The sequence below is a fragment of the Ooceraea biroi genome, chromosome 11 (genome assembly GCF_003672135.1).
Source record: "Ooceraea biroi isolate clonal line C1 chromosome 11, Obir_v5.4, whole genome shotgun sequence".
Taxonomy (NCBI): Eukaryota; Metazoa; Arthropoda; class Insecta; order Hymenoptera; family Formicidae; genus Ooceraea; species Ooceraea biroi.
In genome coordinates, this window is record NC_039516.1 from 3,547,761 (window position 1) to 3,570,041 (window position 22,281).

The 22,281-nt window shown below is 35.4% G+C and overlaps 5 protein-coding genes across 8 annotated transcripts in view; 1 reads left to right on the forward strand and 4 right to left on the reverse strand.

The window, feature by feature from the left end:
- LOC105288169 (atrial natriuretic peptide-converting enzyme) overlaps positions 1–22,281 on the forward strand; it is a 38,954-nt gene that overhangs the window by 12,283 nt on the left and 4,390 nt on the right. For 2 of the 4 annotated variants that reach the window (XM_020030168.2, XM_011354221.3), the window contains exons 3-12: positions 11,425–11,542; positions 12,217–12,453; positions 12,628–12,890; positions 13,991–14,287; positions 14,841–15,202; positions 16,364–16,491; positions 16,870–16,996; positions 18,013–18,155; positions 19,150–19,348; positions 19,855–20,007. In XM_020030168.2, the coding sequence (XP_019885727.1) occupies positions 11,425–11,542; positions 12,217–12,453; positions 12,628–12,890; positions 13,991–14,287; positions 14,841–15,202; positions 16,364–16,491; positions 16,870–16,996; positions 18,013–18,155; positions 19,150–19,348; positions 19,855–20,007 (2,027 nt within the window). The remainder of the gene's footprint in view (positions 1–11,424; positions 11,543–12,216; positions 12,454–12,627; positions 12,891–13,990; positions 14,288–14,840; positions 15,203–16,363; positions 16,492–16,869; positions 16,997–18,012; positions 18,156–19,149; positions 19,349–19,854; positions 20,008–22,281) is intronic. The other 2 variants (XM_026973637.1, XM_011354222.3) reach the window with 1 other exon arrangement.
- Positions 387–1,482, reverse strand: LOC105288165 (pilosulin-3a). Its single transcript, XM_011354216.2, has 3 exons — positions 1,271–1,482; positions 675–707; positions 387–597 (listed from the first exon to the last, which is right to left on the reverse strand). Exons 1-3 carry the CDS (start codon positions 1,427–1,429, stop codon positions 505–507), a joined length of 285 nt encoding a protein of 94 aa, XP_011352518.1. The 5' UTR covers positions 1,430–1,482; the 3' UTR covers positions 387–504.
- On the reverse strand, positions 3,104–3,949 carry LOC105288166 (pilosulin-1-like). Its single transcript, XM_011354217.3, has 3 exons — positions 3,741–3,949; positions 3,269–3,301; positions 3,104–3,188 (listed from the first exon to the last, which is right to left on the reverse strand). The coding sequence occupies exons 1-3, from the start codon at positions 3,888–3,890 to the stop codon at positions 3,126–3,128; spliced, it is 246 nt and encodes an 81-aa protein (XP_011352519.1). The 5' UTR covers positions 3,891–3,949; the 3' UTR covers positions 3,104–3,125.
- LOC105288167 (pilosulin-1) lies at positions 6,326–7,280 on the reverse strand. Its single transcript, XM_011354218.3, has 3 exons — positions 7,075–7,280; positions 6,596–6,628; positions 6,326–6,515 (listed from the first exon to the last, which is right to left on the reverse strand). Exons 1-3 carry the CDS (start codon positions 7,225–7,227, stop codon positions 6,435–6,437), a joined length of 267 nt encoding a protein of 88 aa, XP_011352520.1. The 5' UTR covers positions 7,228–7,280; the 3' UTR covers positions 6,326–6,434.
- On the reverse strand, positions 9,452–11,331 carry LOC105288168 (pilosulin-3a). Its single transcript, XM_011354220.3, has 3 exons — positions 10,179–11,331; positions 9,730–9,770; positions 9,452–9,650 (listed from the first exon to the last, which is right to left on the reverse strand). Exons 1-3 carry the CDS (start codon positions 10,359–10,361, stop codon positions 9,569–9,571), a joined length of 306 nt encoding a protein of 101 aa, XP_011352522.1. The 5' UTR covers positions 10,362–11,331; the 3' UTR covers positions 9,452–9,568.

The following is a 22,281-nucleotide window of genomic DNA, read 5'->3' on the forward strand; positions in this document are numbered from 1 at the left end:
AATTATAAAATTGAAAGTAAATAGAATAATATCGTTTTACTTTATACATAGCTAATATGTGAGTAAAGTGATGACAGAATATACAGAATCGCATATTGACAGATAATGATTGTAATAGTATTATTGTTTAAGCAAAAATACATAATATACACTTTACTAACTGCAATTCAAATTTTATTATATTTTCATATACAGCGATGTAGAGAGAAAAGCTGATGCTTCTTCATTTTAATGCATGCACTTCATATTTAAATCGACAAAGCAAAGTTACTTCTGAATATATAAAAATAATTAAGAACATGTAACTTTGCGACCTCTCTTAAGTACAGTGACAGTTATAGTATTATATTATTAAGGTATCATAAGAAAAACAATTTATTATTAACGTTGCAAATCTATTTATTTATTTTTCACATGATTTCAAAACAACAGTTTAGTAATTTATATTTTTTCATTATTTTGTCAAGAAATATAAGAGCTCCATCATGCATGCAAGTTCGTTTCTTATTTCTTCTCTTCCTTACTTGCAGCATTTATTGCTGCAGATCCTCCTTGTATTACTGCTTCTGCAGCGATCGTTGGGCCTAACTTCTTAAACTGCACACAAGAGAATTGTATTAATATTGATACATAGCTTTATTTTTGCTTGTGCAATTTGTTATTTATATACTCACCAGTTTCGCGACGGCATTTTTAATTGCTTTGAACTAGAAAAAGAAATTTTATTACAATTAAGATATAATACATATGTGTGTATAATAAGAAGCATTCAATCAATAATTAACAAATATTTTATATGAAAAATTGATAAACAAAAAGTTTGTGAAGAATACAGAATCGTTATAATGCAATATAATATATATATATATATATTATATTGCATTATATATATATATATATATATATATATATATAAGCCAAATACCACTCACTCACTCACTCACGACTCATCAACGTGCAGCCCGAACCACTGCACCTATCGACTTGAAATTTTAAGGTATATTCCTACTATCACGTAGGTGCTCACTAAGGGAGGGTTTTCCAAAATTCCACCCCTGACGGGTGAGAAGGGGTAAAATGTGTTTTTATTTAATTCTACACATAAATATCGCGGGCGAAACCGTGACAGGGGATGCTAGTAGTACATAATATCGGAAATAATATAGATCGATAATTTGATGAAAACACATGTTAAATCTTTGTGGTTGTCAAAGATAATGACAGATTAAAAGAAAAAGCTTTAAGAATAAATTGTGCGATTAATACTTACGAAGCTTGACCATCCTGGATCGGCTAATGCGTCAGCCCAGCTTTCCGCCTCAGCGTCAGCCTCAGCCTCAGCACTGGCTTCAGCTTGAACTTGAGGCGCGTGCACAATCAGCACGGCAAAGATGGCGAGAAGAGCCAACGGCAAGCAGGACATTCGCATTTTTGGTGTTTAGTAAAGTTCAAGCTACTTTGCTCAAATTAACTTGAATGATATTGATTCACTGTGGCGTTATGCTTATATACATTGAAAAACGTGACAATGTTGTGTCTTCGTGACTAATAGACACTTTTTATTTTTTTATTTTTATTATAATTTATCATGGAAGTTTTTATTGTAGCGAAATATGTGCAAATATTACTATGATAAGATAACAACAACGTGTCCTATTAAAAAATATGTATAAAAATGATAAACTTATATGACGAGATAAAACGTATATAAAAATGTGAAATAGAATTTTTGCACGCGAAATTCTCTTATCAAAGAGAATTGCATTAAATATTGAAAAATTTCTACTTTTTTAAAGCTCAGAAAGCTTTAACAATTTTATAAATTTTATATATCGTTTTGATACTAATGGCTAAGTTGTAAATAAAAAAACATTTTATAAAATGTTTTACATGAAAAAATTTAAATTACGAATTCTTAAGATAAATATGCATAAAATGTTAAAATAGTTTTGAATAACTTCTATGCGTCTTCTGATAATTGAATTTAAATTAAAAAAAGTACATAATGGTTTTAATAATAATAAAATAATAATAAAATATATATATCTGCTATATTGCAGCTTTATAATTTTTGAACAGCTTTAAATTACGATATATGTATAACTGATGTATAGATATGAAGGGGTAATATATCTAGATCTATATAATCTTGTTTTTCATCAATAAGAGTTGTTTATTTAAATATCATCAAATTGTGCAAGTTATACGAAATGCGTTTTATGATTTTTACATTATTATTTTCTCATTTAAATACAAAAACTCCTGCAGCAATTGCAACGAAGGAAACTATCTTTTCCAATAATATTATGTTGTCTTATTTATAATCTTATTTATATAATTAATTTTATAACATAAAAAAATGCTTTTATTAATATATTGAACTTAATGTTTGGTAGTAAAATTATAATTACTTAGTATTGATAATGAAAACATGGAGCGGAATATAAATGATTAATAAACTACTTTTTGTAAACTTAGATCATCTTTGCACTGTATGATTTTGTTAAAAATTTGTTAAAAATATATCTCTAGTACAATGAAGTATCGCAATAACATAGTAACGTCTCATACAGTTTTGCAAAAATGCTACACATAGGTATTAGTAATTACAAAATGTTACTTTTTTTTTTATTCTAGAACATATAATGCAACATATATTGCTATCATACGCACATCCTCATTTTCAAAATTTAATACGCAATATAAAATTATTATAAAACGTATACATAGAAAATGTTATATCAAAGAACGTACAAAACTAATCTAATTGCAAGATATTGTATTACATTGACTGAAATAAAGTCCATGCGAATGTTTTTAGTAAACTTCAAACATAAAATTTTATATTAAGAGTTAATACGAGATTAATAAAAGAATAATCAAATAAAAGAATTAATATAGCTATCTCAGAGGTACATGATAATATTAAATTATAACATACATTATATTACAAAGGTTGGTAAAGAAAATACGATATTGTTGCAAAACTTTTTATTTATTGTACATCATGTCCAATAGAGAATTGTTATAAATATCATATAACTTATAACAATATATCTGATAACATTTTTTAAAAGATACACATTTTATCATTTATGCTTTCTTTTTTTTCTCGTCCTGCCTTTTTAATTATTTAGTACTGTTTGTTGTGCTACTTCCATTCCGACGTGTGGGGCTATTTTTCTAATCTACATAACACAAGATTATTTTTATTAATATCATTAATTATGAACATAAAGCTTAATTTTGTATGGTTTGCATAACTTACCAGTTTCAAAGCAACTCTTGCAATTAACTTAAACTAAAAAAGAATAAAATTCAATTATACTTAGGAATATATGTGAACAATGGAAGAAAATAGAAAAATAATTAATTAACAATTTGAATAACTATAATTAAAATATAGTCTCCTAAATGCATTTTTGCTTTTTAGAGGTTTGAACACTTAAAGAATTTCTGTTCGCAAGTTTAAAATTTGTAAAATCGATTTTCTCGACAAAGAGATACAAAGGGGAAAATAATATTTTACATACTTTATCTGTTTTCTTTTTTTTGTGCATAGAATCAATTCTTATTCTACATACTGTTTATTGCAGGTTGCACTGGTACATGATGTTAAATCGTAACAATACAAATCAGTGTAAATTAGCAAGAATACATCATTAAGACTATTGTGCATACAGAAGATAACTCAAATTTGTTAGAATCTACTTGAAGTAGATTAGGCTATGAATATTTACAAGAGCACCAATTCCTGGATCGGCATCGGCATCAGCATCGGCATAGGCATCAGCATCAGCATCAGCATCGGCCAACGGCTTCGCTTCTGCGTGTACGATCGTGAAGACGAAAATTACGGCGAGAGCCAACGAAAAACACAACGGTTTCATTTTGTAGTATTTATTAAAGCTGAAGTTATATCAACTTGTACTTCTTGGTTTATGCGGCAGAAAGGATTTATATACACCAAGAAACCCCATCAACAGTATCGCTTCGTGACTGTGAGGTATTTTGATTTATTCTTACGATTATATCTTCTCACGAAATCTCCATAACAAGTTTTTATTATGCGAGGCGCAGGTATTAATATTAGAAACTATATAATAATGTTACTGTGCATTACGATATACATGTTACAAGATTGCATTGGATTGATCGAAAGTCCGTGTGGATTTCTTTAGCAAAATTCGAACGCAAAATTGTGTATTAAGAATTAATATAAGATTACTAAAAGAATAATAAAAGAATTAATATAGCTATCTTATATATATCTTCTATATGGTAATATTACATCTATATGGTAATATTACACTATGACATTATATTACAAAGATTGATGAGGAAAATATGATATTGTTGCAGAAATAATTATTTATTATTTACCATATCCAATACAGAATTGTTATAAATATCATACAACATATCTCATAGCATTTCTGAAAGATACATATTTCATTCTTAAGCTACTTTTTTATTGTGCCTTTTTATTGACCTACAACTGCTCGTACTGCGGCATCCTCTCCGACGAGTGGAATTAACTTTTTAATCTGCGTAACACAAGATCATTTTTATTAATACCAATATTTATGAACATAAAGCTCAATTTTTTACGGTTTATATAATTTAACAGCTTCTTGGTGACTTTTGCAATTAACTTATACTAAAAAAGAATAAAATTCGGTAAGATTTAGGAATATGTGCGTACAATAGAAGAAAATAGAAAAATAATTAATCAATAATTTGTGTAACTATAATTAAAACATAGTCTGTTAAATGTGTTCTCGCTTTTCAGAGGTTTAAACACTAAAATAATATCTGCTCGCAGATGTACAAAATTTGCAAACTCGATTCTCTCGACAAAGAGATATAAACAGGAAAATATTATTCTATATATCTTCTATATACAGGGTGGCCCATTTTAATTTATACAGTCGATTTTTTAAAAAACTAAAAGAGATACGAAAAAATGTTTCAGACAGACATGTCACGATTTCGAGGGGGACATAAGATGATACCATTGGTTTGACCTTGAATAGTCGTTTGAAGGTCACGCGAAGATCACCTTCAATTTCTTAAATTGAAACCCCAACTTTTTATTGCAGATTCTTATTCTCCATCGAAAAGTAAGTAACTTTTGTCTGAAACATTTTTCCGAAAAATGTCATCTTATGTCCTTAAAATGTCCTCAAAACTCATCTTGAAGATCATTTTAAGGACATAAGATGACATTTTTCGGAAAAATGTTTCAGACAAAAGTTACTTACTTTTCGATGGAGAATAAGAATCTGCAATAAAAAGTTGGGGTTTCAATTTAAGAAATTGAAGGTGATCTTCGCGTGACCTTCAAACGACTATTCAAGGTCAAACCAATGGTATCATCTTATGTCCCCCTCGAAATCGTGACATGTCTGTCTGAAACATTTTTTCGTATCTCTTTTAGTTTTTTAAAAAATCGACTGTATAAATTAAAATGGGCCACCCTGTATATATTCGTTCTGTTTTTTGTGCATAGAATCAATTCTTACTCGACTACATAGTGTTTATTGTAGATTGCTGTATACGAAGTTAAATCATAAATACAAATACAAATCAGTATAATTTAGCGGATCATCATTAAGACTATTGGATATCGAAGACAGCTGAAATTCGTAAGAAGATATTTGTGAAGTAGACTAAGTTATATGAATATTTACAACAGACTTAAGTCCTGTGCCGATATCGGCATCGACATTGTCACCAGCATCGGCATTATCATCGGCATCGGCCAACGGCTTCGCTTCCACGTACGATCGCCAAGACGAAAATTACAGCGAGAACCAACGAAAAGCACAACGGTTTCATTTTCTAGTATTTATTAAAACTGAAGTTATATCAAGTTGTACTTCTTAGTTTAAGCGGCAGAAAGGATTTATATACACCAAGAAACACTATCAACAGTATCGCTTCGTGATTGTTTCGATTTATTCTTACGCTTATATCTTCTCACGAAATCTCCATAACGAGTTTTTATTATGCGAGACACAGGTGTATTAGAAACTATATAATAATGTTACTACGCATTACGATATACATGGGTTCTGTTACAAGACATTGCATTGGATTGAAATCAAAAGTTCGTATAGATTTTTTTAGCAAAATTCTGACGTCAAATTTTATATTAAGAGTTAATATAAAATTAATAAAAGAATAATAAATAAAAGAATAAATAAAAATAAATAAAGAATAAAGAAAGATAAATAAAAGAATTAATATAGCTACCTTATAGGTACATGATAATATTAAATTATAATATTATATTATAAAGGTTGGTGAAAAAAATACGATATTGTTGCAAAATGATTATTTATTATTTATCATGCTCAATAGAGAATTGTTATAAATATCATACAACATATCTCACAGCATTTCTGAAAGATACATATTTCATTCTTATGCTACTTTTTTGTGCCTGTTACTTGACCTATCACTAGTTTTGCTGCAGCCTCCTCTCCGATAGTTGGAGCTAGCTTCTTAAACTGCGTAACACAAGATTATTTTTATTAATATCAATAATTATGAACATAAAGCTCAATTTTTTACAGTTTGTATAACTTACCATCTTTTTGGCGGCTCTTATAATCAACTTTAACTAAAAAAAAAGTAAAATTCGGTTAGATTTAGGAATATATGCGTACAATAGAAGAAAATAATTAATAATTTCTATATCTATAATTAAACCATAGTCTCTTAAATATGTTCTCGCTTTTCAGAGGTTTGAACACTAAAATAATTTCTGCTCGCAAATATTCAAAATTTGCAAACTCGATTCTCTCGACAAAGAGATATAAACAGGAAAATATTATTTTATATATCTTATTCATTCTGTTTTTTTGTGCATATAAAATCAATTCTTACTTGAGTACATAGTTTATTGCAGATCGCACTGTATACGAAATTAAATCAGAAATACAAGTACAAATCAGTATAATTTAGCGAATATACATCATTAAGACTATTGTGAATATCGAAGATAGCTGAAATTCGTAAGAAGTTATTTGTGAAGTAGTATTGTGACTAAGTTAAATGAATATTTACAACAGACTTAAGTCCTGTGCCGATATCGGTTTCAGGGACAGTGTCACCGTCATCGGCATTGTCACCGGCATCGGCCAACGGCTTCGCTTCCGCGTGTACGATCGCCAAGACGAAAATTACAGCGAGAACCAACGAAAAGCACAACGGTTTCATTTTCTAGTATTTATTAAAGCTCAAGTTATGTCAACCTGTACTTCTTGGTTTAAGCGGCACAGGATTTATATACACCAAGAAACTCCATCAACAATATCACTTCGTGACTGTGAGGAGTTTTGATTTTTTCTTACCATTATATCTTCTCACGAAATCTCCATAACGAATTTTTATTATGCGAGGCGCAGGTATTAATGTTAGAAACTATATAATAATGTTATTACGCATCACGATATATATGGATTATGTTACAAAATATTCTTTTGGAACGACCAATAAGTCCGTGCGGATTTTTTTAGCAAAATTCAAAACGCAAAACTTTATTAAGCAGAAATTTATATTAAGAGTTAATACAAGAGTAATAAAAGAATAATAAAATAAAAGAATTAATATAGCTACCTTATAGGTAAATGATAATATTAAATTATAACATTATATTACAAAGGTTCGTGAAAAATATGATATTGTTGCAAAAATGATTATTTATTATTTATCATGCCCAATAGAGAATTTTTATAGATACAATATATCTCAAATAACATTTTTTAAAAGATACATATTCATTCCTATGTTAGTTTATCATTTTATCTGCCTTGCTATTGACCTCTTCCTGCTCATGTTGTGAGCACTTCCTTTCCGACGAGTGGAGTTTACTTTTTAATCTGCGTAACACAAGATTATTTGTATTGATATTAATAATTATGGACATAAAGCTCAATGTTCTACGTTTGTATAACTTATTTGTTGTATAGCTTCCTATAATTTATAGCTTGTTTAATTCTCTTCCACTAAAAAAGAATAAAATTCGATTAGATTTAGGAATATATGCGAACAATAGAAGAAAATAGAAAAAGAAGTAATCGATAATTTGTATAACTATAATTAAAACATAGTCTCTTAAACATAATACGTTTTCGCTTTTCAGAGGTTTGAACTACTAAAACAATTCTGCTTACAGATATTCAAAATTTGCAAAATTGATTCTCTGGACAAAAAGATTCGAACAAGAAACTATTATTACATATCTTATTCGTTTCTACATAGAATCGTTTACTCGATTATACAGGGTGTCCCAGACCTACCGTACCACCGGTTAATGGTACATTTCTGAGGTAATTCTGAGACGAATGTTCCTCTTGCAAAATGTCGAGGGTGGCGTAGTTTCGGCGCTACGAAGGGTTGTAGTTATCCTATCCTTGTGTAGAATTTTCCCGCGTTCAGTGACGGTGGGTCGGAGGGGTCCCGCGCATCGCGCACACTTCAATTTGATCTTAATTTTGCGCGGCTGTTCAAATTGAAGTGTGCGCGATGCGCGGGACCCCTTCGACCCACCGTCACTGAACGCGGGAAAATTCTACACAAGGATAGGATAACTACAACCCTTCGTAGCGCCGAAACTACGCCACCCTCGACATTTTGCAAGAGGAACATTCGTCTCAGAATCATCTCAGGAATCTACCATTAACCGGTGGTACGGTAGGTCTGGGACACCCTGTATAGTACTCATTGGTCGCACTGTATAAATCAGTGTACCTTAGCGGAAATACATTAAGACTATTGAATACCGAAGATAACTCGAATTTGTAAGAATCTACTTGAAGTAGATTAGGCTATGAATATTATTTACAAGAGTAAAAAGTCCTGGATTGGCATCAGCATTGGCATCAGAATCGGCAGCGGACAACGGCTTCGCTTCCGCGTGTACGATCGCCCAGACGAAAAGTACGGCGAGAACCAATGAAAAGCACAACGGTTTCATATTTTCTAGTATTTATTAAAGCTCAAGGTATGTAAACCTGTACTTCTTGGCACATAGAATTTATATACACTGAGAAACCCCATCAACAGTAACCACCTTCGTGACTATGAGGCGCTTCGACTTTTTCTTATGATTATATCTTCTCACGAAATCGCCATGATGAGTTTTTATTATGCGAGGTGTTAATGTTAGAAACTATATAATAATGTTACTACGCATCACAATATATATGGATTATGTTACAAAATATTCTTTTGGAATGACCAATAAGTCCCTGCGGATTTTTTTAGCAAAATTCAAAACGCAAAACTTTATTAAGCAGAAATTTATATTAAGAGTTAATACAAGAGTTAATACAAGAGTAATAAAAGAATAATAAAATAAAAGAATTAATATAGCTACCTTATAGGTAAATGATAATATTAAATTATAACATTATATTACAAAGATTCGTGAAAAATATGATATTGTTGCAAAAATGATTATTTATTATTTGTCATGCCCAATAGAGAATTGTTATAGATACAATATATCTCAAATAACATTTTTTAAAAGATACATATTCATTCCTATGTTAGTTTTTTATCGTTCTGCTTTTCTATTGACCTGTTCCTGTTCATGTTGTGAGCAATTTCTTCCCGACGAGTGGAATTTATTTTTTAATCTGCGTAACAAAAGATTATTTTTATTGATATTAATAATTATGGACATAAAGCTCAATGTTCTATGTTTGTATAACTTACTTGTAGTATATATCCCTGGTCTTATATTTAAGTCTCTTCCACTAAAAAAGAATAAAATTCGATTAGATTTGGGAATATATGCGAACAATAGAAAAAAATAGAAAAAGAATTAATCGATAATTTGTATAACTATAATTAAAACATAGTCTCTTAAACATAATACGTTTTCGCTTTTCAGAGGTTTGAACACTAAAACAATTTCTGCTTACAGATGTTCAAAATTTGCAAAATCGATTCTCTGGACAAAGAGGTTTGAACAAGAAAATATTATTCTACATATCTTATTCGTTTTTACATAGAATCAGTTTACTCGATTACATAGTGTTCATTAATCGCACTGTATAAATCAGTGTAATTAAGCGGAAATACATCATTAAGACTATTGAATACCGAAGATAACTCGAATTTGTAAGAATCTACTTGAAGTAGATTAGGCTATGAATATTTACAAATCCTGGATCGGCATCGGCATTGGCAGCGGCAGAAGCATCGGCAACGGCATCGGCAACGGCATTGGCAACGGCATCAGCATCAGCATCGGCATCAGGATCGGACAACGGGTTTGCTTCCGCGTGTACGATCGCCAAGACGAAAATTACGGCGAGAACCAATGAAAAGCACAATGGTTTCATTTTCTATTATTTATTAAAGCTTAAGTTATGTCAATCTGTACTTCTTGTTTAAGCGGCACATAGGATTTATATACACCAAGAAACCCCATCAACAGTAATCACTTCGTGACTATAAGGCGCTTCGACTGTTTCTTACGATTGTATCTTCTCACGAAATCGCCATAACGAAGTTTTATTATGCGAAGCGCAAGTATTAATATTAAAACCTATATAATAATGTTACTATACGCAACACGTTATTACAACGGGTTATTATTATATATATGGATTTTGTTACTGATTGTCTGAATAGAAAAGTGACAATACTGAAACATTAACTGTTTATGAAAAATATGGAATATCTCTCATACGCAACTCTTTTGCACTTTTTCGGTTTTAACGAAGGTGATTCAAAATATTGGGATATTTTATAATATTTCTAATCTTGTTAATCTTCGTTCAGCAAACTACAACGCTCGCACGTCAAGAGAAAAAGAATCGGTTCGGCGAGATGGTCGCAGCAGAGTGCTTTTGGTACCTGTTGCGCGTAACTATCTCCAAACATGGCAAAATAATGAAGCGAGTGTGTATAACATGAATACAGCAAGATCGGCGTAACGTAACGAAATCATTAGAGATACGCATAATAACGTGAAGAGCTTGTCGATTCAGTACGCTAATCATAATTTAGAGAAAATTTCGAAACCTCTTGGGGGAAAATGTTCACGTTGGTATACCACGAAGATCAGCTTCCGTCATGGCCATACAATAACACTATTAGCGTCAGCAATTAGCGTCGATTGCGGCATACATGTTTATATATAATCGCAACTCGGCGAGAAATGTAATATTCGTAATTAATACCCTTCGCGTAACATTCATTCGTTTCGCGCAGTATTTCGAATATGCAAACAACATGTAAAACAGAACGCGCGTGATATAAATGATACATGATTGTTTTTATTGGCACCAACCGAGAGAAATAAACCAGATATTTTTCTCGAGCACTCCAGATTATTCCGAGTATGAAATAAATTTAAAAAAGGAAAAAAGCAAAGATTCAGTAACCTACTTTGAATTTTAGGGAGAGCAGAATTCACAGTGTTGCTCTACCAGCCAGAACTTCTTTACTCCCGGAACCACCACCCACCGGAAATGATATACCGCCGCCAATACCACGTCGACATTCCGCTACTCCGGCGGTAAGAAATTTTATATATTTTTGCCGTTCGATAAATTAATAAATGATTGTTCGTAAATTAATACATTACTGTTAAGAATAATCCTCGAATATTGATATTTTCGTGTTTCCTTAAACCGCTCTTAAAGCCACTTAAATTCGGGAATTATTCAAGACCGCGTTGAACCGCGCTGAAAGCACTCGAGGTATTAAAGCGTGAGATGCACGCAAAGAGAATCTTCCGCCGATAAATGTTTAAAGCTAATGAACTTGCGTGTTACTTTGCACGTATTAACAAGGTAGTTAAACTTGATGCTTGTCTTGCAGTGGCGATAAGCGACGTAACTTTGCGCGTAACTTTTGCATCAATTTACGCAAATCACATGGCTCGTTGCTGGCGAACTTCTGTAGTTGAACGGTGACATACCTACGATAAATTCTCAATTTATCTATCTGAGATAAATCGCAATAAATTTTCTCGGCAGAGATAAAACTTGAATAGATTTTTAATATAATAGAAACATGGGAATGACAGAAGAATAACAGGAGAATAATTAGCTCTGATTTTTTCATACTTTTCCAATTAAATTTTCTAAATGCAATGTCGCAAAATTAATTTAGAATGCAAAATTAATTGCATTCTACTGCTTAAGGTTTTCCATTATTGCAAGCGTATTGGTTTATATATATCCACAGGTAGCACCACCTCCGATCCCGCTGAGGCCACCGGCGATCCCGAAGAGAAGTAAAAATGAGAAACCGATTCCCGTGCAACCCACAACCAGGCCAGACAACCAAATGATGCATCGCAAGCCAAGCGATTCCTCGTCGACATCTTCATCAACGGTACCGGCTACGTGGAACAACGTAGACTCGACGAATCAAGAGTTTATAGACCTGGGTCCTTTCGGAAGTCAGAATCAAACGTCACAGGTAAGACTGACTATCTTGTATCAAACTTAACTAACTTTCCGCTTCTTTAAACAAGAATTTCACACGTATTATAAAAAGTAATTTATTTAACATCTTTTTGTATACGATAATTCTAAACTAAAGATGCATTCATTTATACAGCTTCGCGTCTTTTTTGTCTTTTGTGTGTTGCAGGATTATTTGCTGAGTTATGGCGGCAAGGATGCGAGGGAAACGAACGAGCATAACGATTTCGTGGCTGACTTTGAGCGAGCGAACTTCGACGAAGGGCGAAAACTTGTGGAAAAGTCGAGCTTCGAGGAGTTGCAAAAGGCGTCGTTGGACCTCGAGAAAAGACTTCACGAGAGAATTATGAAGAGCGCGGAGGCGAAGTTCGAAGATCCAAACGGCCGGGTGGATGCTCGTCAACGACAGAGCACGGTATCGCGGCATAACAGGTAATTATTTTAAGTTTGCTCGATTTGCGCAATTTAGAGCGGCTTCGGCGCAATAATGGCCAATTTTCACGATCTTCTGCTTAATTTGATAATAGCGCATTTGATTGCACATAAAGAACGAGTGCTAAGCACTTTACTGCTATTTTATGTGTTCCTTTTATGTTCTAAGTTTAAGATCTAATTCGAATATATTTTACAGCGTAGTTTGCTGGCAGTGGTTCCATTGAATTTTATTATGCGGCTTGTGTATAAATTGATAGTGCTATATAATTATCGGCTAGTTTGAGGAAAAATCAATACTTCACTCTTTCATATCATTAGAATTATACAAATAATTTTTTGATGTCAAAATTTAAATGATTAAATTACTGAATTATATAAACTTTTATTTTGAATTATAAATTTTTGCAGTTTACATATTTTTTAATATACATTTATATATATCTTTTAAATATAATATTATTCATATTACTACACTGCATATTCGATTGTCCTGTGCACGTTTCTTGTAAACGAGTCATTGTTATCATGTGCTTGAGCTAAGTATCTGTTTTAAGTAATCCATGTTAAAACCATGCAGTGCTTCAACATCGTGAAGCACACTCGAACACAAGTTGGTAACATGTCGAGCTTGGGTTCGAGTTGAGCTGGAGCAAAAGATATTACGGACGATTACGCTTGCGATAGGTTCGTTAAACGAAGCGTAAGTTCCGACTCTATCTCGACGAACTGCGCAAGAACACTTGGGCATTCTCAAAACCACCAGGGTATTTCTCAGTTAAGCTCCTCATGATTCGAAATATATTAAATTAATGAAAAACGCAAATAATACTTTTCCGAGACGATCTTTTAGAACAACCATTCTTGATGATCGCGAAAGATCTCTAATTCGCGATTTTTAAACGCTGTTGTTAAAAAGAAATTAATTGTTTAACCCTTTGTATCTTAAAAAAGCAATGTCTTTTTTTTAATTCATATTCAATGCATATCTTCTTTGATTAATTACTGATGTCACGAAGTAAGATGGATTAGATAAATGATAAAAAAGATCAAATTAATCATGCTATCACAATGTTCAAGAAATTTTTTTCTTTTTATAGGCATCAGTTGTCAAAGTTTGCAAAAGAGAACGATTCCAGCGAACAGAAAGAATCGTTCGAATGCAAGTCTAGGGAAGAAACGGTGTTACCACGAAGGGAGGTTTTCCATGACGATGAGCCGAAGTATGCAACGATCCTGATTTCTGGCCGTGAGAGAAGATCGAAATTTGAGGAATTACAGGCTGCCTCGAAGAATCTGGAGAGGCGTTTGCACGAAGACGACGATTATCGCCGGCGGCAGGAGATGGAGAGACGGATAAGCAAAGACAAACCACCCAGGTACAACGAGATTAGAAGGTAGACTTCATAGATAGGATTTAAACTTTCTTTTTCTTAAAATTAGTCTAATGTAAAATAACGCAAAGTAATTCGATGTAATATATCGAAAAAAATCAAATATAATTTTTGTTTAATGAATTAACATACTTGCATAAATATTAGGATTTTATTAGGATTTCATGCAGAATTATAATTTTTATATAATATTATTTATATAATACGAAGAAAGAGAATAATTTATCTAATTTATCTGGCTACAGGAATGATGTAGCAATTATATCGTAGAAATTCTGATTCTTCTCGCTAAAGCTCTTTTACAGCAAGATATCGCAAGATAAAAGGAGAAGGATCAGAATCTCTACCTCTCTCGGTCTTAACAACGAACGCGACGTCAGCATTCCACAGATACTTGGTCTATATATATATACGTCGTCGGTCTCTATAAATATCCACGGATGGATTGTAACCCAATTTTCGCCTACGCCTGATTAATTCCGCGTCCCCGTTCGGGGAAACTATACAAGCAGACAAGAACCGTGATAAAGAGCGCGATTTGTAACATTGCGTTTAGATACGAGGACCTCGAGAGAATTCCGCAGGATCTCGACAGACGTTTCCACGTGGAGCAGCGGGTACTAGAGCAACAGCGGAGCAAGTACGAGAGCGACATGGAAAGGGCGAGAAATATTCTTCAGCATAATTTGAGGAAGGAGCGTGGTGGCGGCGAGAAACTTGAGAAACTGCCGAAGGCGACTCAAACGAATCTACCACCGCCTCTGAGCACCATTTGTCAGAGCCCTGTATCGAAACCTATCAGCGTCCGGCAGGACAGTAACGTTTCCTCGGACAGTTTCAGTCAAACCAGCTCGCCCAGCTACACCAGCAAGACAATGGAAGCCCCCCTTCTGCCTCACAAGCACGGCAAAGTTCCAGGTACGTGCTTGATCTTGTAAAGCTTACCAAGTGCTTGCCTTACGGCTATCGCTATCGCAAGCAACGAAATTTACGAAGAGAATGATAGCGCGCCCGAACGATAGTGACGTCCGACGTGACGCAGTTACGCTTATCTTTGCGATTGCGTGTAGTACGATCAGCTTCAACGCGGATGCGGATTGACACAAGCGAGGCCGTCTGGTCCAGTCGCGACTTACTACAGTAGATCTACCACAGTACTACAGTTCCAACTGACATATGAATTCTCGTATGAAGTAATTTGACTTGCTGAGTGAATAATTCGCAACTGATGCACCTTGGGAACGAAATAAATTTTGTGAGAATTATAATTCAATCGCGGTGATTTTAGAGATCATCTTATGTCAAAGTTCCTCACTTACGACGCAATAATGTTGCATCGTTTGCGAAATCTTGGTGATAATGTCTCTGAAGTCTTTGAAGTTCTACGTGTTGGATACATGTTGGTACGATGTAGCGGTTTGTGGCAATTCTTCGTATAGTTCCCGGTGTGTACGTACCGAAATATTCAGGACAGCGTATGATTATAATTAGCAAATTTAATACATTTTTGGAATCTCGATGAAATTCCTCGAATGCATGAGTGCAAAATCATAACGCACTTGAAATGTGTGAGGACGAAACGCTTGCGGTACTGTATAATTTATGAAAATTAATTTGAACAGTGAAGAATTAAAATAACAGAGAGAGAGAGAGAGAGATTACTTTAAGGTTTTTGCGATATCGGAATCCACTTTGCAAATTTAGATGTCTTCTTTATATTCTGCTCCTCTCGGGAAGCCTCGCAAGGCGTCTTCTTGAGAAAGACAGATAAATGCGACAGCCGAGACGAGACGGAGAATTTTCTTTTTCCCGTTCTCGTTACCCTGTTTTTCTCTTATTCTCTCTCGTCGCTTTTATCGTAAAAGCTGTCTATTCGGAGCAACCGTGAGGAGTAGGAGGTAAAAAGTTTCTTGATTCATCGCGACGTTCGGTCTCTATGAAAAACGTGTTCTGCAGCGCGTGTTCCTCTCGATTTCTTAAATTTATATTCCGAGAGGAGATCGTAAATCGTTAACAAATCGACCATACGCGCCAAAGAAATTTCGCAACGATCGATGTCGATTTCAAAAAACCTTTTAGACAGAGCTTTGGTGTCGGAGCCTGATAACTCATCCGGCAGGCCGATAACGAAGTCTACGAGCACGCCGGCTAGTTTGCAGACCATCGTCAGGATGCATGCTGGAAACAACAGTTCGTTGCACCATAAAGTAAGTGTTAATTGCATCGCCACTCACCGCTGCTGTGTCGAAGGTGAAACAATAAAACAAAAGTACATTTGCAACACATTCGTAAAATTATACGCATTTGTAAAATTAAATATAATATGTTGTAGCTCTAAATTTTAAATCTTGCGTCAGCATGTAACAAATTGTAAGTCCATTCTAGATTCAAAATATTTCTTTATTTCTTTCTTGAGAAATTAAATTGTATAAATTGAGTTCCTTTTTTCAATCTGAAACCGTCGCATTTCTTTATTTCTATTTTTTTGCATTTACTATCCGCGTCTGTATTTAATCCCTAGTAACGAAATACATAGCATGCATTTTTACAAGCGCGTATTCTGAATACTCAATGCGTCTGCTCAGATAATCCGAGACATGACTAACAGCCACTACGTGACAACGGGAAGGCTACGCTTCAGATTTGTACAAGTTTTGCTTAATGCTGTTATTCTTCTGGCCATCGCCGGCGGTTTAGCCGTGTACTTCAAAAGTAAGTTTAATATTTACCTTCACGTCAGAACTTTTTCCGCTTGGTTTTACTTTCATTTAAATGCAATTGAAACGTTTTCATCGTAGCGTAGAATAATACGTAGAGTATCGTTGATGTCAACGAGGATTGTTACATGTGCGATTTAAACTACGCTGTTGTTGAAATTCACAGAACTTATTAAATATAAAAATAGAATAACAACGCAAAACATGCTCTATTTTGACGCAAATAGCGAGTGAATAAAATTGAAAAATATCGAGCAATACCCTCGCGGTATTTGGCCAGGATAAACACGATTGTTCACCCTCTAAACGCTTTAATACGTGCAACGGCGTGCCTCACGGGACCGAAAGATCAATAGCGCCGTGAGTTCTCGCAATCCACTTGATTCCAAATGTCAACATTAGTTTAGCAACAAATGGAAGGTAATCCTCGTTAAAGCCTTCGCGTACGTGTATATTTAAAATCTTGTAACGTGTTTCCCTTAAATCGCACAAATATCGCATTCACGCGGCACGGATTTGCAATTGACGTAACTGGCACTCACACACTCGCGATGTATTTACAATATCGCAATTTGCGATGTCAGCATTTCCGAATTGGCCACGTCGCGGCGTAAAATAACGTACAAGCCTGACCGATGATAATTGGAAACATTGCGGCGGCTAAATGCGGCCGCGGGTCTGTGGGTGTCATGCTAATAATTACGAAAGTTTGGAGAACACACACACACACATCTCCCGCTGACCCGTTAGACACTCGAACTTGACTGTTTCCAACGTGGAGATGTATCGACGTTCCTTGCCTCGCGACAAATCCGTACAATTAGTGACAAACGATTTCATTTATGCGTCTCATTAATTTCACAATAACGGTCAATTTAATAATTTATCATACCGAGCATATTTCCTCGATTAATTCGGTAATTTAATAACGGCAATTAACGTGCCAATGAATATCGCAATGTATCCTGCGATATGAATCATTTGATCATTCTTGCTCCATTCGTGTTACAGCGTATCCAGAAAGTGATTTAAGATTGGAGAACAGGTCGGTCATAATCACGATAACTGAACGCGCGCGACCAGTGATAGAGGATAAAAATCCAGCACCGGGAGTTTGCCTGCCTATCATCGTGACCTTCTGCCAGCAGCATAAGGTAACAAATAGATTTCTGTTAAACATTACGTAAAAATATATTTATGAATATATTACCGTGGAGCATTGCATCGAGATAAATTCTCACCGGTGTTACTCATGCAGCCATGCATTCTCTCCGAAATGTTTAATGCATTTTCAGCAACATTGGAATATGCAACTGACATGCTCGCAGTTTACATTGTAGTTCTTCCGAGATGCTGCGGCTACCTTGGAGGAATTTAAAATAATTTTACGTGGAATGCACGCGGTACGTAGCGAGAGAGGTGAATTCGTGTCGCGTTACCCTCGACATCCTACGCGCACCGGGCAAGAGTGACAACCTTACTTTTTCCCTTCCGCGGAAAACGTCGTAACGGGCGGCATTACGAGCAGCCGTCGACGGTCGTAATTTCAATGTGTCCGCACCCCTGAATACATCCTGCAGCGCTTTTCCTCCCCTGTTCCGGCGGTCCGTACCCTGAGCCTGGCGTGGCGTTCGTTAAAATTCATAAGGCGCTCGCCCTGTGCAGCCGTGCGTCCCGGAAACGAACGTGTCTGAGCACGAGAGATCGGCTGGCAAGAAAAACTGTGAGAGTGCTTTAGGGGATGCCATACGAGAGTGTTAGGGGCGGTACGGTAATCGTCATTATTCTCGCGTGAATCGCGGATTACGGTTACGAGTTTGGTACCGCCTTGTCGATTTAAAAATACTTCCTGAAAGAAAACGAAAACGAAATAAAAGAAAACGCGTTCTCCGACTGATTCAACTGATCTCGAGCGAGACACAATTTTGCAGCAATCCCGGATTTTCCACGTGCGGATCGATGCTTTATCCAAATACCGGCGTTCGTGCTCGATTCTTCCGCGCGAATCATCATATTGCACCCGATACGTTTGCTTCCTGTGCACAAAGTACGGTTTGCACACGATAACATTGTGGATCACGGCCGCTCGATGTAATCTCGGCGCGTGATTTCTGAAATCCTCGCGTAATTGCATTTAAATCGTCGCAGGTTCCGTACAATTACACCGTATTCCCGAATTACATGGGCAATTTTGGACAACGGGACGCCCAACACGAACTGGACCTTTACGACACCGTCGTCGACGTCAGATGCTACGAACTGGCTGCTCTGTTTCTCTGTAGTGTCTTTGTGCCGAAATGTGGGTCTCGTGGTCGCGTCGTACGTCCCTGCCGCAGTCTCTGCTTCGGTAAGCTCCGATAATTTATTATCACTCAAGTCTCTCCGCATTCGGTTATTAATTTTACTTTGAGCTTTCACCTTCACTTATCCCCGGTTTGCAGCGTTAACGCTTATTTCTCGCGATTATTCCCGTTGAGACGCTAAAATAAGAACGTTAAGATTTCTCTCGCGTTCTTGTAATTTATCAGAGTCATTTATCACCAATGGCGATCCGAGAAAAATTACGAAAAACTACGTAACACGTAAGTCGTTATTACCCGACGAATTGCAATCGTAAATTGCAAAACGCGAGCGTTCGCAGTAACCGGCTTTAATATCGGTAAGTTTTAATAATGCCCGGTATCGCAAACTCAATGTATGTAAATCTATGGTAAAACTTTTGTAGCCGGGTTGCGCTGCTGAACCGCCGTATCCCCTTAAAGTGTCGCGTATCACCAATCCTTAAGCTACTTGGTATTCCGATCTTGACCTGAAGTGGAAATCGCGATCGGTGGAACTTTCGATCAATTTCAGAGACCAAGAGACGCTGCGGGTTCTTTCTGAAAATTTTCGGCCTGTCCCTGCCGGATTATCTGGAGTGCGAACTGTTCCCGGAGAACCCGAATCCCGACGAGTGCATCGGGCACCACGAGGTGATCGAAGCAGCGACGAGAGCCAAGAAACCGGGTAAGTAAAGACTTGGAAAGTTCCGAATCGAGTTTTAGCTTTAGCATTCGTGCGCTTCATTCGCACAGCTCATCTTACTTTGTTTCTCCGTCTACCATCTCGTGTAAATTCAGCTAATTAAATTCCCAGTTAATTAAATCTCGCATTTTTTCTGTCAAATTGATCGAGAGATTAATTTGTCCTTTTTGACAGAACGAATGTATGTTTCGATTAACCGAATTTAAGCGTTTAACATGATGCATACGCTGTAATTTCACGACGTAAAATATTTTGCGCGTCATGCGCCTTTACGCGGAACTGTGAACAACGAATATTATTTATGTGCTTTCCCAGTCTTTTATTCCATATTAATTCGCGCGCGCACATTAAATATACGATCCGTCCACCAAACGGAACTAATTGTTGACTAAACCGATATCCATTGTTCATTCTTCCTTTGATATCTCGGTTCGCTTTCATGCTGGCTGTTTGTCTTCTCCTCTTTCTCTCTCCGTTGTGTCCTGTTTCCTATTGTCTGGATTTCTTCTTCTCGTGGAACTATCTATTATACATTGATCCGATCGATTCGCCTGCAGTACTTCTTAAAATTTTCTACTTTTCGAAAATTTAATTTTGTTTTGGTATTAATATAATCGTAGTAATTTTTCGCAAATTCTAAAAAAGGCGTGTTAACATCGTGAAGTTCTTTTTTATCGAATATTGAGGCCTCTTTTCCGCGACACTGATTGGTTCTCTCGCTTGGCTCAAACTTCGTGTGACTTGAACTTCGTGTTGCGAATGTCAAAATGTCATAGTGGCTGTCAGTGCGGTTATATTAATTTATTATTTCTTAGGAACGTGAAAACGGCAGCTGTCAATTCTGTCAAATTTGTATTGATAAAACATGATGAAATAAATAACACCTTTAACGCCTTTTTTAGAATAGGGCTACGGGCTAGAACTTTTTCATTTCCGAGTTTACGGTATTTTCAATAGCAGAGAACTCTAGGCAATATAAAAAATAATGATTTCAACAACTCAGAACTTCTCGGAAAAGAAAAAAATTTCTATGGGCTAGAACTTTTTCATTTCCGAGTTTACGGTATTTTCAATAGCAGAGAACTCTAGGCAATATAAAAAATAATGATATCAACAACTCAGAACTGCTCGGAAAAAGAAAAAATTGCTAAGGGCTAGAACTTTTTCATTTCTGAGTTTACGGTATTTTCAATAGCAGAGAACTCTAGGCAATATACCAATTAATAATATAAACATCTCAGAACTCCTCGGAAAAAGAAAAAAGTTTTTTAATAAATAATAGATGAATATTATTATTCGAAAACATTATTAACATTGAAAAATAAAATAGCGCGCGCCTGTGTTGTACTAGTAATGGTAAAAGGACGATAGAGGATTGTGCAAAATTGTATTTACATAACACGACAAACTTTTATAATGCTTTTTTTGATCAAACAGAATGAATGAATGGCAAACAGCCATTTTTACGATTTACCGTGATTAATTGCGATGCAAATAATATATTTTACTTTTAAAAATTGTTACTCTTTCGATTTTTATATGATAATTTTAATTTGTTAGAAGCACATGAAGGTACGGCTGTTTGAGGATTAAAATAGCGTGAGATACGTAATAATGCCCAGGACTTATGGAATTCTGTTGACTGAATTCGAGAGATAGCCACGTGCACGTCATATGCATAACGGGGTGATAACGGTGTTTAAAACCTTGCGGACTGGTTTGTGATGAGAGGAGAGATGGGGAGAGACGGTGAGGGAAGAGAATTAAATGATCGCGCACGGGCGCTGCAATTTCCAAAGCAAATATTACGTAAATCGCGAGCGACAGGCGCGCCGACAGGATTGATCGGAAGTACTCGTCCCTCGTCTCGTGGTGAATTCAATTCGCGATCGCTGGATCGCACCGTTGATAAAGAGAGATTCATTCGCGTCTCCGTAGTTAATTAAGATTAAATTGCGCTGTAATTACGAAGTTCACTCAATCGTACGAATTGAACGAGCTCTCTCAAGGTTTCGACAATTGTCCCTTGATTTCTTTTTTTCTAATTTTTTTCTCTTTTTCCCTTGTGTACTTCATTCCCGGGATTCCGTTTCGCCTTTCGATATTTCATGATTCGCGTTGCCGTTTTCGTTAATGTTATCGCCACGAACGTGCGTTCGAATGTCTCGTCGAGCTCCGAGCTTACGTTATCGCTCACGTAATGAATATTGATTTTCTCCATTTAATAACACTCGCCCTGAGACGCGGCATTTGCGC

Coding starts and splice junctions, on each gene's coding strand:
- LOC105288165 (XM_011354216.2), bottom strand. CDS start 1,429: ATGCGAATGTCCTGCTTGCCGTTGGCTCTTCTCGCCATCTTTGCCGTG. Junction 708..1,270: donor ATCCAGGATGGTCAAGCTTC/GTAAGTATTAAT, acceptor TTCTTTTTCTAG/TTCAAAGCAATTAAAAATGC. Junction 598..674: donor AAAATGCCGTCGCGAAACTG/GTGAGTATATAA, acceptor TCTTGTGTGCAG/TTTAAGAAGTTAGGCCCAAC.
- LOC105288166 (XM_011354217.3), bottom strand. CDS start 3,890: ATGAAACCGTTGTGTTTTTCGTTGGCTCTCGCCGTAATTTTCGTCTTC. Junction 3,302..3,740: donor ATCCAGGAATTGGTGCTCTT/GTAAATATTCAT, acceptor ATTCTTTTTTAG/TTTAAGTTAATTGCAAGAGT. Junction 3,189..3,268: donor CAAGAGTTGCTTTGAAACTG/GTAAGTTATGCA, acceptor TGTGTTATGTAG/ATTAGAAAAATAGCCCCACA.
- LOC105288168 (XM_011354220.3), bottom strand. CDS start 10,361: ATGAAACCATTGTGCTTTTCATTGGTTCTCGCCGTAATTTTCGTCTTG. Junction 9,771..10,178: donor CCGATGCCGATCCAGGATTT/GTAAATATTCAT, acceptor ATTCTTTTTTAG/TGGAAGAGACTTAAATATAA. Junction 9,651..9,729: donor ACCAGGGATATATACTACAA/GTAAGTTATACA, acceptor TTTGTTACGCAG/ATTAAAAAATAAATTCCACT.
- LOC105288167 (XM_011354218.3), bottom strand. CDS start 7,227: ATGAAACCGTTGTGCTTTTCGTTGGTTCTCGCTGTAATTTTCGTCTTG. Junction 6,629..7,074: donor GCACAGGACTTAAGTCTGTT/GTAAATATTCAT, acceptor CTTTTTTTTTAG/TTAAAGTTGATTATAAGAGC. Junction 6,516..6,595: donor TAAGAGCCGCCAAAAAGATG/GTAAGTTATACA, acceptor TGTGTTACGCAG/TTTAAGAAGCTAGCTCCAAC.